Source organism: Camellia sinensis, chromosome 6 (genome assembly GCF_055761805.1).
Source record: "Camellia sinensis isolate YWXY chromosome 6, ASM5576180v1, whole genome shotgun sequence".
In the NCBI taxonomy this organism is placed as follows: domain Eukaryota; kingdom Viridiplantae; phylum Streptophyta; class Magnoliopsida; order Ericales; family Theaceae; genus Camellia; species Camellia sinensis.
The window spans coordinates 179,872,443-179,889,768 of NC_138966.1; the positions used below are offsets into that span (position 1 = coordinate 179,872,443).

Consider the following 17,326-nt stretch of genomic DNA (forward strand, 5'->3'; position numbering starts at 1 on the left):
GCGACCCCGAGGCGATTTCATTAAGGCTAAACTCCAAAAGACGGATGCCGATCGATATGTGCCACAGCCACTCCATGTACTAATTTTCGGCTTTTTGGAGTTAAAATTGCCTAATTATCTAAACAGAAATTATACATGAATGTCTTGGAGTTCATGCACTGGCTGGGGTAAAGGCAGATTTATTAATCTAACCGGCCAAGCATCTAGGCCCCATGCCGATCGATATGTGCCACAGCCACTCCATGTACTAATTTTCAGCTTTTTGGAGTTAAAATTGCCTAATTACCTAAACGAAAATTATACATGAATGTCTTGGAGTTCATGCACTGGCTGGGGTAAGGACAGATTTATTAATCAAATCGGCCAAGCTTCTAAGCCCCATGCCGATCGATATGTGCCACAGCCACTCCATGTACTAATTTTCGACTTTTTGGAGTTAAAATTGCCTAATTATCTAAACGGTAATTATACATGAATGCCTTGGAGTTCATGCACTGGCTGAGGCAAGGGCAGATTTATTAATCTAATCGGCCAAGCATCTAGGCCCCATGCCGATTGATATGTGCCACAGCCACTCCATGTACTAATTTTCGGCTTTTTGGAGTTAAAATTGCCTAATCATCTAGACCCCATGCCGATCGACGTACCACAGCCATTTTTTCAAGTTAAAATTGCCTAATCATCTAAACGGCAATTATACATGAATGTTTTGGAGTTCATGCACTGGTTGGGGCAAGGGCAGATTTATTAATCTAACCGGCCAAGCATCTAGGCCCCATGCCAATCGATATGTGCCACAGCCACTCCATGTACTAATTTTTGGCTTTTTGGAGTTAAAATTGCCTAATCATCTAGGCCCCATGCCGATCGATGTGCCACAGCCATTTTTTCAAGTTAAAATTGCCTAATTATCTAGTCGGCAAGTATACATAAATGAATGATCCAATAACACAATTTAGCACAAATAATAGCAAAGTGCAAAAGGAATTTTCATTAAGTAAATTGGGCACAAATTGTAGCCATTTTACATATGAAAACTGCTAAACAAAAGGCTACAAATTTGCAGGGAAATGCCTAGAGAAAACTTAAAACCTGTAGCCATACATAAAAAACTAACCAAAAGCTATAAACAAAAACTACTATCGCCCTGATCAATCATCGGAGTCAGACTCCAGCGGCTCAACATCCACTTGCTCGTATGGAATTGGCATAGCCAATGTCATATTAGCAGCAGCAAGGGCTTTGAGCCAGCTGTGTTTGAATCCCTAATTCTCGAATTTGGGGACTTCTTGCACATAATTATTGAGGGCAGTGCCTTGCCCTGCCTCATACGCCTTCGAAGGTTCAGAATCGGCAACTTCCTTCGCCGCCTTTGATTCCGCCAAGTCTGCCTCAAGTTTGGTGATCGCCTCTTGGGCTAACTTAAGCGCAGCTTCGCTCGCGTCTGCCCTTTGCTCGGCAGCCAATCTGAGTTAGTTTGCATTTCTGGCCCTCTCCAACTCGGCCTCGGCCCTTGCAGCTTCTATTTTTTCCCTCATAGCTTCGAACTCGGCCCAGCTCCTTTGGCCCTCAACTTCGGTTTGTAAGCGGCCAATTCGTTCGAGGGCGTCGTGCTGGCGGCAGCCTATCTCGGCTATCCTTCCGATCGTCTGCAAAATAGGAGATTAAAATCCAAAAATATATGCATAGAAGGAAAAGGAGATTAAATCCAAAAATATATTTTTACCAGAAGAGCCGATTGAGCGGCTAACGCTACTGCTAAACGTCTGGCTCCGAGTGAAAAGTCGCATTGTCAGACGGCAATGAAACTGATAAAACCATACTCAGCACAACGGTTGGGTGTTTTATAGCCGACGCGTTAGAGGAGATCGACATATTTCTCATCTTTGGTTGAACCACAAAAGGCACAATTGTTTCCAACTTCTCTAAGCACGGCCGCTTGTCGGCGGGCTCTTCTCCAGAGTCGGCCTCAACTTCGGCAGGACATTTCTCCACCCGTCGTTCAGCCTCCTCATTTGCCGGCATGATTGGCTCCGACTCGGTATCTCGTATTTGAACCGTCTCCTCAATAACAAGCACGGGCGGCTCAACATCTGTGACGGGCGGCACCTCGGATTGATTGGCCTCTGCTCTCCGCCGCACGGCCATTCACTCGACATTTGGCTTTTTGGCGAGCTGTGTGAGTGACAACCAGCCATATCTTCAGGGCACGCGCCGGGAAGATCTTCTAGTCCGATAAAGACGTCGTCGTAAACTTCCCCTCGACCTGAGGTGGATGGAGGGTTAGCTGAATTGAGGCCGGCTTCTTCAAAGGCTACCTTTAAAGCCTCGTCTACTTCGGCCTCTGATTGGCCAGATTCTTCAGCGACCTCAACTTTCGCACGCTCCGAGTCGGATCCTTCGACACCGATTTGGCGCAAGTTTCTAAAGTTGGTCAAAATAAGAGCCGTTGGAAACTCCTCGCCCCTTGGAATCGGGATGTTTTCTGCTGCCGAGAAAGTTGTGTATGTCGGCTTGTATCGAAGCAGAATATGGGCCGCCCTCCCTTGTTTCTGAAGGCTTGGACGGCTGAAGTATTTCAACGCAACTTTTATCTCCGAGAGAACGGCGTCGTCAGTGGAGATCGAAACTTTCTTCAAATCTTTTCCTGCACAAGCAAAACCATTAGGTCCCAAAAGTGAAGCTTTACAAATATAACAAAGGAAAAATAAACACAAGAGGCTATACGGCCACCTGGTTCGCCCCTCCGCCTAGGAATAGGATTGAGGCGATCCTCACCTTCGCCGAATTCCCAGTTACCTTAGACAACGACCATAACGTCATCGACACTCTTCCCAAAGCTGGAAAGCATAGTCACTAGTTGATGGTCGGTGTCCTTGGCCCTAAGGAAATAACGACCGTGCCGACCGAAAGACTTGGCCAGGGCATAACAATGCCGAATGGCAGGAATGCCGAGGTTGATCCTAAGGCGACGGTTTAGCCCTACAATTTTCATTATGATTCTAAAGAAGTTGACATTGGGTTGGGAAGGAATTAGACCCCAGTGGCAGAGCACGGCCCTAAGGAGTGGGTGAAGAGGGAATCGGACACCACCCTCTACGATTGATAGAAGAGGGAAGACGATCGTGGTTTTGTCAGCCCTCTCCATATCGAGGGCGTCGTCTGTCACAAGAGACAGACGGACGTCATCAGGAATGGAAAAATGGTGTCAGAAGCTAGAAATTCGATCCGAAGATAGGAGATCTTTCAAATGTTTTGCCATTTTCTTCAGTTTATAGGTATATTCTAAACCAAAAACAAACCAGGAAAAAAAAGGATTTAGAGAAGAAAGGGAGAAAACTTACAAGAGACGAAGAGGATAGCGAAGGAAAGGAAGTTGCAGAGATAATTCGGAAGGAAGTCCAGAGACAAGTATCTAAAAGTGCGTATGTATTTGAAAGGACGTCCAAATTTTAAATCATAATAAATAGAAGTGTACGAAGGGGCGAGAAGTCGAAATGATGACCGAGAAGCATGTGCTCAGACATCTGCATTGGAATGAGGTCAGCCGCCGAATTTCGGCCCTGACTTTTCGAGTTCGAAACCAAGCACTCTAACCAACTGCCATTAGTGGGGTGCTGGGGGGCAATTGTGGGGGCCGAATAATGGGGATCGTAAAGAGGCCGAATGGCTGAACTTGGAGAGTTGGAATATAAACATAGTATTCGACTTCGTCCCGCAATTTCAAATCCTACCCTATTCGATCAAAAGGCCGGTTGGGCAAGGGGCCAAGTGAAAAGCAATTTGCCTTAAAAGAAGCCGAATGGCAAACTAGAGGTGGGCCCAGCCCCGAGGCCCAAAAAAGAAAATATATAAATAGAAGAACATCAGCCAGAAAGAGGTATGTGAGAGCTATTATGCTTAACTTAGAATACAAGTAATCTTGAGTGTAGAGACTGACTTGCCCGTCGGAGTGCTAATTCCGGCACCCCCGACCGGAATGTTTGTTCCTTTTCAGGTGACTAGCAGAGGATCATTAGCATCCCCCAGGATCAGAAGAGTATTTCCAAACCACTTCTCCACACTATTCAAATCTTTGTATCTTCTTCCTTAAGATATCAAAGTTATTTCATCTTCTTTTTCTTCCTCCAAAACTCCAATCTACCCTATCAAAACTCACCATCGTCATCAACATCATTATTTTTTATTATTTTGAAACCCTAAGCCCTAGAAGAAAATTTGAACAAAATCAAATAATGGATGAAAGTAATAATCAACATAGTTTTTTGAAGCAACTCATCAAAAGGGAGGTAAGTATTCATATAAAGAGATTTCACAATTTTTGTAGAGCACCATCAATTATTTTCTATATCATTTTTTTTACAAAAATTAAAGGGCTCGGTAATTAAATTAATAATAACATATTATTGGAGTTGTTCTTATTTTGTCATTTAAATAGTATATTATTTGATAACTACTCTTTCTCATTAACATTAGTGCCTGATGTTTATGTGCTTATAAGTTTGGTTTTTACTTTTCCACGAGTATTCTTGTGGATAATTTATAATGTAAATTTTTTTTCTGTATTAAAAAATTTTATGATGCTTATGTAAAAGTTTGATTTTTTTTGTATTTATAATGCTTATGTGCTTGTAAGTTTGGTATTTTTTTTTTATTTTATATTTGAAAATTATTTTCTATCTTGAAAAGATTTGAAATAATTTAAATTTTTTTGTTTTTTTATTTTTTATTATTTAGATTTTTACCTTGAGGGTAATTTGAAAAAAATAATAAGATGAGAGTAAAATAAGATTTTAAATAATTAAATAAGATATACTTAGAAATTGAGAGTACTTAATAATTTTTTTAATATAAATAAAATTCCCCGAAAGTATCGACGGAGAGACGCAGAGCTTATTCCCCGCCCCACCCCCCCCCCCCAAAAAAAAAAAAAAAAATTCTCCTGTGCTTAACCCGCTCAAGTCTTCTTGGTCTCCCTTGTTGTCTCTTCCTCTCACAAACAAGGAAAATGTAATATCTTTTAAATTTTTTATTAAATAAATGACTAAATGACTAAATGTCTCATATAAGTATGGAATCTATAAAATTGCGAACCTCACACCATATAGGCTATTTGACCATTTATTTAGCAGAAAATTTAGTATCTCTAATATTACCCCACAAACAAAACTGTTGTTTGTGTTGTCTAAGTTAATTTTAGACTCAGATTTCCATGCATTGAAAGCTGAAAGATCTACTATTGTCAATGGGTCTTGAGTCTTGACAAAAAGAAACAAAAGTGATGATATATAATACATAAATTTCCTACACAAAGATACTACTCTCTTTTTTTCTTCTTTTTCATTTTGAATCAAAATACACATTATTGTAAATTGCAATTTCACAAGCGTGTCGGTCACATTGGATGAATTTTTTATTAGTTTCAAACAATTTTGCATAGCACAGCAGACAACACGTTTTCTGTACATGTGTTCCACACAAGATTTGTTGTTATAAGTCTGTGTCTCTAAAGATTTGATTGAATATAGAAATCAAAATATTATATTTGAATATAGAAATTAGAATAGGAATTAAAATAGAATTATTTTGATTTTAGGAATCTTATCTTTTGTATATTGTTTCCTTATAGGAATCTTACCTTGTGTATATTGTTTCTTAAAGTGTATCATGAATATATTATATATACATAGTCTATACCTCATTGATTGGTAAACCAAATAATTCTTTTCATTCCTTTTTGTATCATAGCCTCTCTAGCCGTCTCTCTCTCAACCACCCACCACCACTAATAGCCTTTTATATTTTTGGGCTACCGGGTTTATTTGGTAGCATCTATTTAGATAAGCCGTTGAGTTTTTTTCTAACTTCTTATTTTTTCTTGGACTTTGTGTGTTTTTTAGCCCCTCTTCTTTTACCATGACTGATCCATCTTTTGCTGATATACCCACCAAGCCTGTTCTAGTTAGTTCTGATTTTTCTCTTTCTCATCACACTCATGTTCATCGTATTACCAGCGAGGTGTTGAATGGGAAAAATTTTGCCGGCTGGAGCCGCTCCCTTAAACTCTATTTAGGGGGCAAGGGAAAAGCTCATTGGCTTTTATCTTCCACTACCCAGCCTACTGCAACAGATCCTACCCGTGCATAGTGAAATATTGATAACTGTACTATTTTGGGATGGATGTTCAACTCCATGGAAGATTGTATTTATCACATGTTTCTCTATTGCGACAAGGTTCCCGGTTTATGGTATGCCTTGTGACAGATGTATGCTCATGCTCATAACGATGCTCGTATATTTGAGCTCTATCAGGATATTGCTTGTGCTTCCCAGTTTGCCTTGGGTCTTTCTGTATCAGAATTCTTTGGATACCTTCAGGCCTGTTGGGAAGAATTAGTTCAATATGAGCCATTGACTGAGCTACCAGCAGGTGTTACATCTCCTGTGTCTAAATGCCTTGTTCGCCAGTATACTTACCAATTTTCGATGGGTTTAAACTCTGAGTTTGAATCCCTTCGAACTTAGATTTTAAGCATATCACCTATGCCCTCTCTCTATGAGTCCTTTTCCACCATTGATAATGATGAGCATTTTAGGAATTTAGTTTAACCGAATCCTTCTCCCCTGTCTCTAGTTTTATCTGATCAAATGGTTTTTGCTGCAAAGTTTGGTTCTTGGGGTTCTACTGGTCCAATTACTTGTCATTATTGTGGCATTTCTAGTCATGTTAAGGCTCATTGCTTCAAACTTTATCCTGAGTTGAGGCAACGTTCCTCTAACCTTCATGGTGTTGGCATCCCTCGCACTACGACTTTAGTAGATTCCGCTACTCCTGCTCCTGGGTCTCCTCATCTCCCTAATTTATAGGAGTTGCAGACTCAGATTGGTCAGTTTCAGGCTCAACTTGGATCTCTCACTGCCGGTTCTCCTAGCCTATCATCTACCACTACTGCCATACTTACAATAGGTACTTCTACTACTTTCCATGTTCGGTTGCTAGTCCCTTATGTGTTCTAGATTCTAGGGCTAATGATCATATGATGAGTTTTCTTTTCTTTTTTTGCCAGCCCCTACTACTATTGCCCAATCTATGTGTTTCGTTGATGGTTCGTTATCCTCTGTTTTTCATAAGGGTGTAGTGTCTGTTAGACTTATTTATTTTGATGATTTATATTTTTAATTTATTTAGAATAGAAAAATAGAATCAAAATTTATTTTGTCCCATTATTTCTTATCTAAAACTTTTATCCTAAATGCTGTTAGAATATATTTAATATTTGATTAAATCAGAGGTTCAAACAGCCCAGTACAGTAGCAGGTCAAAAGGTTCAAATAGCCCAGCACAGCAACAGACCAAAAGGTTCAAACTGCCCAGCACAGCAGCAGGCCAAAAGGTTCAAGTGGAAGATATTCAAATTAGTAATGATGGAGTGGAAGATATTCAAATGAATACAATGGCTATAAACTGCTATAAATTCAAATGAATACAACGGCTGTAAACGGTTATAAATTCAAATGAATACAACGGCTATAAACGGTTATAAGTTTCATTATATATACCAAAGTCTCTAATGTAAACAAGTTACAAAAAACTAGAAAATATTCTTTGATCTATAATCACTCACATCTATTCTCTGGAAAATTCTCTGAGAAGTGTTCTTCAATTTTTGTTTACATCCTCTTTCAGAAATTATACACTGAGCCTTATAGCATTAAGCTCATCTTTCTTGTGTGAAATTTACAGAAAAATTGAAGCTTCATTTTATATATCTATCTTTGATAGATAATTATTGTAGCTTTTTGTGAAATCAAAAACACCTTCTTTTCAATCTTGTAAGAGTGTAGTACACTCAGTGTTATTGACTTAGAAAGTCTGTGTAAAATCCGTGGAGGATTGCTCCATTTATAAAGAGGTTGCTAGCACCCCCGTGAAGCTAGAGCATAGTAAAAAATCTCAAGTGAAGCTTGAGGAGTAGACGTAGGCCGAGTTGAAGCCGAACCACTATAAATTTGTTTGCCTCTCTCTCCCTTATCTCTTTATTTTATTTAAATTGCTGTAACTATATTTCACATTTTCACTGTGCTAAAATCATTAACTGACATAGTTGTTAGAACACTTGTTTTAATTATTTTTATTTCATTAACTATATTTATCTTTTGTGGTAGTCATAATTTTTATTAGGGTGTTATTAATTTTTAATTGTAAAAACCTAATTCACCCCCTTTCTTAGGTTGTTTTTGGGTAACAATTGGTATCAGAGCCTGGAGCTCTTGTTTAGATTTAACAATCTTGAGTTTTTTATCCATAGCAACCATGTATTCTACTTACTCTGCTGTTGGACAAGCTAGCAATAGGCCATCTCTCTTTGATGGTAGTAATTACATTCATTGAAAAGAAAAAATGACTTTATATCTTCAAGCTACCAATTATACTTTGTGGCTCATTATCACTAAAGGTCCTAAAATCCCTATCAAGGTAGTTGACCATATCAGTGTGCCTAAACTTGAGGATGAATTTGATGAGCGTGATTATAAACTCCTTCAAGCTAATGTTAAAGCCAAGCTTATTCTTCTATGTGGACTAGATGCAAATGAGTAAAATAAAATTTCTGGGTGTATTACTGCTAAAGAGATTTGGGATAAACTTGAAATCACCTATAAAGGAATTAACCAAATAAAAGAGTCTCGAATTGACATGCTTATTCGTGATTTTGAACTCTTTACTATGGAATCATTTGAATCTATTTCTGAGATGTTTTACAAATTTATCAATATTATTAATGGTCTAAAACCTCTTGGTAAATCTTATACTAATGGTGAGCTTGTAAGAAAAAATACTTAGGCCTTTGCCAAATGAATGAGAAGTTAAGGTTACAGCTATCCAAGAAGCAAAAGACCTAACAAAATTAGGCATTGAAGAACTCCTAGGTTCACTCATGGCTCATGAACTTTCAATGATGGATGGCAGCAAAGCGGAAGCCATTTGGGGAGAAAATGATGGAGTAGCCAACCTGTATCTCATGGCTCTTGGAGAAGAAGAATTCACTCAAGATGAGGTAATTTCTAATTATGTAGAATTTGAAAGTGCTGTCAATGAATTATATGATATATTTAGAAATGTTTGTGTTAAGAATTCTAAATTAAAGAAATTAGTTACTTCTCTTTCAAATGATGTGAGTGTTTTAAAAATGGAAAATGCTACTTTGAAAAATGACTTTACGTCTATTGCCAATGAGAAAAATATTTTGAAAAACAATGTTGAGGATTTAAACAAAACTCTTGAAAATTTTGTAAAAGGAAAAGAAAACCTCAACAAGCTTTTTGGAAATAAAAGATGTGTTTTTGACAAAGTAGGCATTAGTTTTGATCCTCCTACACCTTTTATGAGATTAAATGTTCTTAAGACTAATCCTCATAGACCCAGGAAAGTATGGGTACCAAGAAAGAAATCAAGATATTTTGTAGGTGGAATATCAAAGAACACCAAGGACTTCGAGAGGAAATACACAACAAGAGTGTTCAATCTAAAGAGCAAAATCAACTCCTACAAGAAGAAGAATGATGAAATGAAAATCACCAAGATGAACAAAAGAGGTAAATGAAGGTATAACTCCTAACACACCTTTAAGCTTAAAGTTCTATATTCTTTAAGGTGTGATTTGTGTACAATAGGTTATGTCTAATCATTGCTTCCATGTAACCTAATTGTACTAAGTTTGCTAAGTCATGTTCTGCTAGTTTCTTTCAAACATTCATTGAACTCAAAAATGAGAATTATAGTACTTTGATGAATGCCTATTAGAATATGAATGATTCATGTATTCATTAACATTTTATATCATGTCATCCATTGCTATGAAAAAGAGATAAGAAGCGATAAATTTTTTTGTGAGCATACTTTTCATATCTTATATATGACTTCATACTAATATGTTAATTCCTTTTTGAGTCATATCTTTGTAGAATCAATTTTGATGTCATAGTATGTTTTTGAGATGTATACTATCTATATTTTGAATTCTACATTTGTGATCTCAAGAATATGCTCAATATGAAAATTTCATGCTTATATGCTTTACATTGGAATATTTGAATGAGTTGTGAAATTCCTTGATTATGATCCATCAACAATGTCTAAATGAAAAGTATCATACGTTTGTAGAAACATTGCATCTATCCTATTGAATATCTTTTGAATATAGATTATATTGGCATACATCTTATGAAATGCTTTTGATTGATAAATTGTTGAATTAATTGTTTATAACATTCATGTTGTGTTCCACATTAAAAAAAATGTTTTATCACACTTGAGTATGTGGATTGAATTGATGAAAATGCCTCTTGATAATGTTATGTGATTAAATGAGATGGTTGCATCATTTCTTAATAAAACAAAGAGCATAACACTATTTTCTTATGTGTATTATGCTATGTGCTACAACTTGAAAATTCTGAAAAATAGTTCCGAACTCTTGTTTGATCATTGAATTATTTTTCACCTTTTGAGTTTGTAATAAGAAGTGATTTGTGTTGTATTTTTATTGAGTAATAGTGATTGTTCTATGAATGCTGTATTTACACAAAATCATATTAGAAAAGTGTAACACCAACTTAGGGGAAGAAATCATTTTGCTAACATACTTGTTAAACCATTTTGAGATGAACTCCTCATGAAAGAAAATTGAAGATTGAAAAGCTTCTAACTCATGAACCAAAGGTATGCCTCCTACACTCTCTTAAGCTTTTGAGGTAAAAATTCTATCTTATATCCTTTGAGCTAATAATGTTATTACTTTGATATGAAAAAGATTGATTATGCTTCATATGATTTGCAATGTATACTCTTTGATAATGCTCCTGCCTAAGAATCATGCCTATGCTTAAATGTGTGCCATATATTGAAATTCATGATTTTTCTTAGCATATGAATTGTTATACCTTGAACATGCTTCATTTTTTGGAATTACATTAGCGCCATGAGATTATATTGAGTTTAACCTATTATGACCAATATTTGGTACTCCACATAATGCTTGAGCTATGATTGTTAAATCTTCTAGATCGCATATTGGTATCCTTGGTAGATTGCATGTTGGTATCATTTTGGTATCCTTATTGGTAATATTTGGCATCCTATTTGATATTATTGAGTAGAACATTTCAGTTATGAGCTTTCATTTATCATATCTCCTATTGATTTTGCCAAATGAAACAAGAGGAAAAATTTAAACTAGATTATTTTTTAAAAAAAAAATCCCCTCAGATTCTATTCTATTTTTTTTAAAAAAAAATCCCCTCATATCTTCTATTGCTTTCACATATTTTTTTAATTATCTTGTATAAAATCTGTACGCTCTTGCTAGAAATTGATTGTTAGATCATGCTCAAATCGGTTGTTAGATCATGCTCAACTGCTTTACATATACTTTTAACAATTTGGTATCTCCTTGGCTCTTGCTTGAAAATAGATTGAAATAACATGCATTCTTTATAATGGATAAGCTCATTGATTCATTGTTGCCATATTATCTTACTACAACAGCATGTGTGTCTCATTCTTGACCTTTGGAACTTCTCTTTATTGCACCCATGGCATTTATCTAAACTTGATGCTACATTGTGATAATACTAGTGCCATCAATTTAAGCAAAAACCCGGTTCAACACTCACGAACAAAACATATTGAAATTCGACATTATTTTTAAGAGCTCATGTTCAAAAATGAGATATTGTACTTGAATTTGTAAACACCAACAAGCAATTGGTGGATATTTTCACAAAACCCCTAAGCGAGGATTGCTTCAATTTTATTCGTGGCGAGCTTGGAATGTCGATTTCTACTTAAAAAGTTTTGTTATGACTGTGAGACTTGAATTTTTGTTAAAATGATATATGTGTATTGCTACATTGATATGGAAACATTTATATCAATTGAATGCTTTCAAGTTCTTCATATATTTATTCTCCTTAACAGTTTGCTATTCTCAACTGTGTAATTTTTTTTGGGTTCTGCATCTTGAGGTAAAATTAACTTTGCATACATTAATTTTTTTTAAAACCCTCATGGTATTTTTTTTTTTTTTTTTGTATTACCATTCTAGCAACACCAACGTTCCATTACGTTAATTTCTGCTGGTATTATTTTATTTTATTTTTTTATTTTGCTATTAGGCTTAATTTCTTTTATTTTTATTTTTTTTTCTCATTATTATTTTTTGTTTGGGCTTAATTTTCTTTTCTTTTTTTTTTCTTTTTACTTTCATTTTTCAATACTTAAACATAAAAACAAAAACAAATCAAAATACAAATACAAATATTTACATAAAAAAAAACACCTTTATTTTTTTACAGTCATCTGCCGATCAAAATAAACATATTTACATAAAAAAAAAAAAACAAACAAACAAACAAACCCTTCATTTTTTTACGGCCATACGCTGATCTTACTTGCTCGCCTTTTCCATCGTTTTCTTCTTCTTTTTATCACCTTGGACAACCCTTGACGCCCGTGCCCCCGTGCTTTCGTCGAGAGCGAGAACTCCCCGTTGACTATCAAAGGCCAAGAACGACGTTACTCCAAATCAGGCCATGGAGGTGGTCTTCCGTTTAAGCTCTTTATTTTCGGTCTTCAGTGCGTCTATCTCTGCTCGCGCATCCTTGTACATGCGCTGGAGCAGAGAGAGTTGGGCGTTGACCTAATGGAGCTCACTCGTCTTGTTCTGCAGTCGATGAGCCAATTTTATGACTGCAGTCACCGTCTCCATACAAGACGTCAGTATGAAATGATTGGATTTAATGTCTAATTGAGCTGCCATTATTTGCTCAATCGACATCATAGGAAGGTTGGGAAGAGTAGGAGCTGGGGCGCTCGGCCCAGCAGCGCTTACAGGATCATTCAGGTCCGGAAAGAGAATAAGGGGACGAGACGAGGCCATGTAGTAGGAGAGAGAGAGGTGTAATCGAAAGGAGGGTCATTTTTGGCAGTCTTTCTGCTCTGCTCAGTCTCTCTGTTCTGTCTCTCGAGGAAGAAAAAAATCAAAGAAAGTGATGAAGAAGAGATAGAAGAGAGTGAGGTAAAGAAGAAGAAGCAGACGAGTGTGATTAAGAAGAAGGCTGAAGAGAAGAGGCTGAAAAGAAGAAGACAAGGAGGGAGAGATAGCCGAAGCGAGCGGCAATCGAGAAAAGCTACTTTTGTCGGCCAATGAAGCAAAAGCCAGGCCGCGTGGCAACCGCGTTTTGCGAAAAAAGAGAGAAACGCAGGAGAGTTATGTGTGTATGCATATATGCATATATATTGTATAGTTATGTAATATATATATATATATATTTGTTGATTGACCGTTGATTGACCAGTCTCGTTTTTGTCGGTCGGCTGACGCAAAAGCGAGGACTCATGTCCGACGCGATTTTCAACGGAAAAGAGAGAGGCGCGCGAATCATATATATATGTATATATATTTTGAATTGTATAGATGTCATTTATCCCTATCATTTTCCTCCTCCACCAGATTCTGACTCAAGATTTCCTTTTGATAATGTCACAGGGGGAGAAATTATATGATGTTATGTATTATGGTATTATTTTCAAATTATGGTATTATTTGAAAACTAACATGATGATTATGTATTTATAGTTTGATATTTTAGCCTCATAGCATGTCTCTAATTAAAGCTTATTTATTACACATGTGCTAACTTATGTATTTAGAAATGAATTCAGGGAGCATGACTTGAGGGGGAACTTTTCTTGCTCCCAAATCAAATCAAAATATCATTGTGTGCCATCATCAAAAAGGGAGAGATTGTTAGACTTATTTATTTTGATGATTTATTTAATTATGTTTTTAATTTATTTGGAAGAGAAAAATAGAATCAAAATTTATTTTGATGATTTATTTGAAAGGGAAAAATAGAATCAACATTTATTTTGATGATTTTATGTTTTAATTTATTTGAAAGAGAAAAATAGAATCAAAATTTATTTTGTCCTGTTATTTCTTACCTAAAACTTTTATCCTAAATGTTGTTAGAATGTATTTAATATTTAATTAAATCAGATGTTCAAACAGCCTAGCACAGCAGCAGGCTAAAAGGTTCAAACAGCTCAGCACAGCAACAGGCCAAAAGGTTCAAGTGGAAGATATTCAAATTAGTAATGATGGAGTCGAAGATATTCAAATAAATACAACGGCTATAAATTCAAATGAATACAACGGTTATAAATGGCTATAAATTCAAATAAATACAACGGGTATAAACGGCTATAAGTTTCATTATATATATCAAAGCCTCTAATGTAAACAAGTTACAAAAAATCAGAAAATATTCTTTGATCTATAATCACTCACATCTATTCTCTGAAAAATTCTCTGAGAAGTGTTCTTCAATTTTTGTTACATCCTCTTTCAGAAATTATACACTGAGCCTTATAGCATTAAGCTCATTTTTCCTGTGTGAGATTTATAGAAAAATCAAAGCTTCATTTTATATATCTATCTTTGATAGATAATTCTTGTAGCTTTCTGTGAAAGCAAAAACACCTTCTTTTCAATCTTGTAAAAGTGTAGTACACTCAGTCTTATTGACTTAAAAAGTCTGTGTAAAATTCATGGAGGATTACTCCATTTGTAAAGAGGTTGCTAGCACCCCCGTGAAGCTAGAGCATAGTGGAAAATCTCAAGTGAAGCTTGAAGAGTGGACATAGGCCGAGTTGAAACCGAACCAGTATAAATTTGTTTGCCTCTCTCTCACTTATCTCTTTATTTTATTTAAATTGCTGTAGCTATATTTCACATTTTCACTGTGCTAAAATCATTAACTGACATAGTTGTTAGAACACTTGTTTTAATTATTTTTATTTCATTAACTATATTTATTTATTGTGCTAATCATAATTTTTATTAGGGTATTATTAATTTTTAATTGTAAAAACATAATTCACCCCCCTCTTAGGTTGTCTTTTGGGTAATAGTGTCTTTATCCTCTACCATTAATTTATCATTTGTTTTACGTGTTCCAAATTTTGCATATAATCTCTTATCTATTAGTCGTCTTGCCAAATAATTTAATTGTGTTGTCATCTTCTTACCCTCCTCTTGCCTTTTATAGGACCTAAGTAGAGGATTTTTCGCAAGGGCTATGAGCGTGATGGGCTGTACTACTTTGGGAATCCACCGAATGAGCCTTTATCTTCTTCCTTAGATAGTTTTCAGGTCTCTATTTTGCCTGCTTCCATGTCTTGTGTTTTTAATATTCAAACTTTAGAATTATGGCACACTTGTATGGGTCATGTTAATTTTCAGTATTTATGTCAACTTTTTCCTTCATTTAATAAAGCTTATAAAGATTCTAAATTTCATTGTGTGGTTTGTGAGTTGTCTAAGTTTCATTTAATCGGCTCACTGGACAAATCCCACATGAGCTTGGCCTGCTGGATCGTATCAAGTCTTTTAGTGTCGCTAACAATCTCTTGTTGGGGCCAGTGCCAGATTTTGGTAGCACCTCTGTTACAGCTGAGAGCTATGCAAATAATAAAGGACTTTGTGGGGGTCCTTTGAAGCACTACAAGGCTCCTGATGCTTACGATCATGTTTTTTACTTAAATGGCTTCGCGGTTGGTTGTTCGGTTTCTATTGTTGTAGTTTTTGCTCTGACTATATTTTATTTGCCCATTGATCCACTATTAAAGAAGATTATGAGTAGCAAGAAGAAGAAAAGAAACCAAGAGGTGGTTCAACGAAGACAATGGCGCCCAACTGCAATGAATAGAGTTGAGGATACCAAGGTTGAACATCTCTCTCTCTCTCTCTCTCCCCATACATTTTGCATCTTTTCCTCCCTCCATGTTCAGTTGTTTCTTGTTTGTTGTCAGTCATCCCTCCTATTAGAATTTTTGCTATTTCTCAATTTTCAAGTGGTGTAAGAAAAGCTAATGTAATTACAACATACCAAAGTTGCTATATCTTATGTTCTTAATTATAATTTGAATAGGTATAATATATAACCTCTTATTATGGTAACAAACAGCGTTCGTCTATAACATAACACATTGATAACATCTTCTTCTAGACTCAATTTCAAACACTTGGATTAACATGTTGTTATTGTTTTCATATCCAAATTAGAGTCTCTGTTCTTTCTTTCTAGACTCATTTTCAGACTATTCAGCCAATTACTTTTTGTTTTCCCTTGTAGTTGATACTATAATTTGGTTCACAGATTTCTAAATTAGAGAAGCTGGTTACTAGAATAAGCTTCACAAAACTTGTGAATGCTACCGACAATTTTAGAGAAGACAATATCGTTGGGTTAGGAAAGACAAGGACAATGTACAAGGCAGGTTTCCCAAATGGTTCGTTCCTTGCCATCAAGCGGTTCTGCAGCTCACAACGCTCTAAATGACTCTTTATGTCTGAGGTAATGACTCTGGGTAGATTGAGACACACTAATTTAGTGCCTATGATTGGTTTTCGTTATGAAACAATGGAAAAACTATTGGTTTACAAATATATGCCAAATGGTAACCTCTATTATTGGCTACATCCTCCGGCAAGCAAGCTCAAGATCATGAAATGGCCTGTCGGGGTTAAAATTGCTGTTGGGTTAGCAAGAGGGTTGGCATGGCTTCACCACTACAACAAAAAACTCCAGGTATTCCATCAGAACATAAGCTCAAAATGTGTACTACTAGATAAGAATTTTGAGCCCAAGATTTCTAATTTTGGGAAGGCAAAGTTCATGAACCCAAACGATACTGGTCTGGGTGGGATTTCTATCATGATAGATCAATTGTTGGAGTAGGATTCTAAAAAGAAGGATGTATATAGCTTTGGAGTTGTGCTTCTTGATTTGGTTACAGGGAAGGAAACCATTAACGCTTCTGCAAATTCTAATAGTACATCTTTTAATTTGCATGATGCAATTGACAATGCTCTGATCGAGCTAGGATTTGATGATGAGATCTTTGAGTTCCTTAATATTGCGTATAAATGCGTTCAGTCAATGCTAGAGCAGAGGCCAACAATACTGGAAGTGTACTAGACAATGAGGGTCACTGGGGTGAAACATGGGCTTGTGGACGATTCTGAGATGTGGAATGAAACAAAAATTGCTATTGCTAGTGAGGGAGATAATAGGGTACACAAAATAGGCCGAACAAGCCTAATTCGATGTTAAACCTTGTGTTGATTTACTTAATTTTTAATGCAACATTATCATTATTAGGAGCACAACTCATAATAATTTGCTGGAGTTCTATATAAATTTGATTACGTGTGAAGGAATCATTGGTTGGCCATAAAACTTCACATCAGCTCTATTATTC

General features: G+C 36.0%; 1 protein-coding gene across 1 annotated transcript; it reads left to right on the top strand.

The window, feature by feature from the left end:
- Positions 1 to 16,422: 16,422 nt before the first annotated feature.
- Positions 16,423 to 17,043, top strand: LOC114310292 (probably inactive leucine-rich repeat receptor-like protein kinase At5g48380). The gene is made up of 2 exons (XM_028256237.2): positions 16,423 to 16,653; positions 16,804 to 17,043. The coding sequence occupies exons 1-2, from the start codon at positions 16,423 to 16,425 to the stop codon at positions 17,041 to 17,043; spliced, it is 471 nt and encodes a 156-aa protein (XP_028112038.2).
- The last annotated feature ends 283 nt before the right edge of the window (positions 17,044 to 17,326 follow it).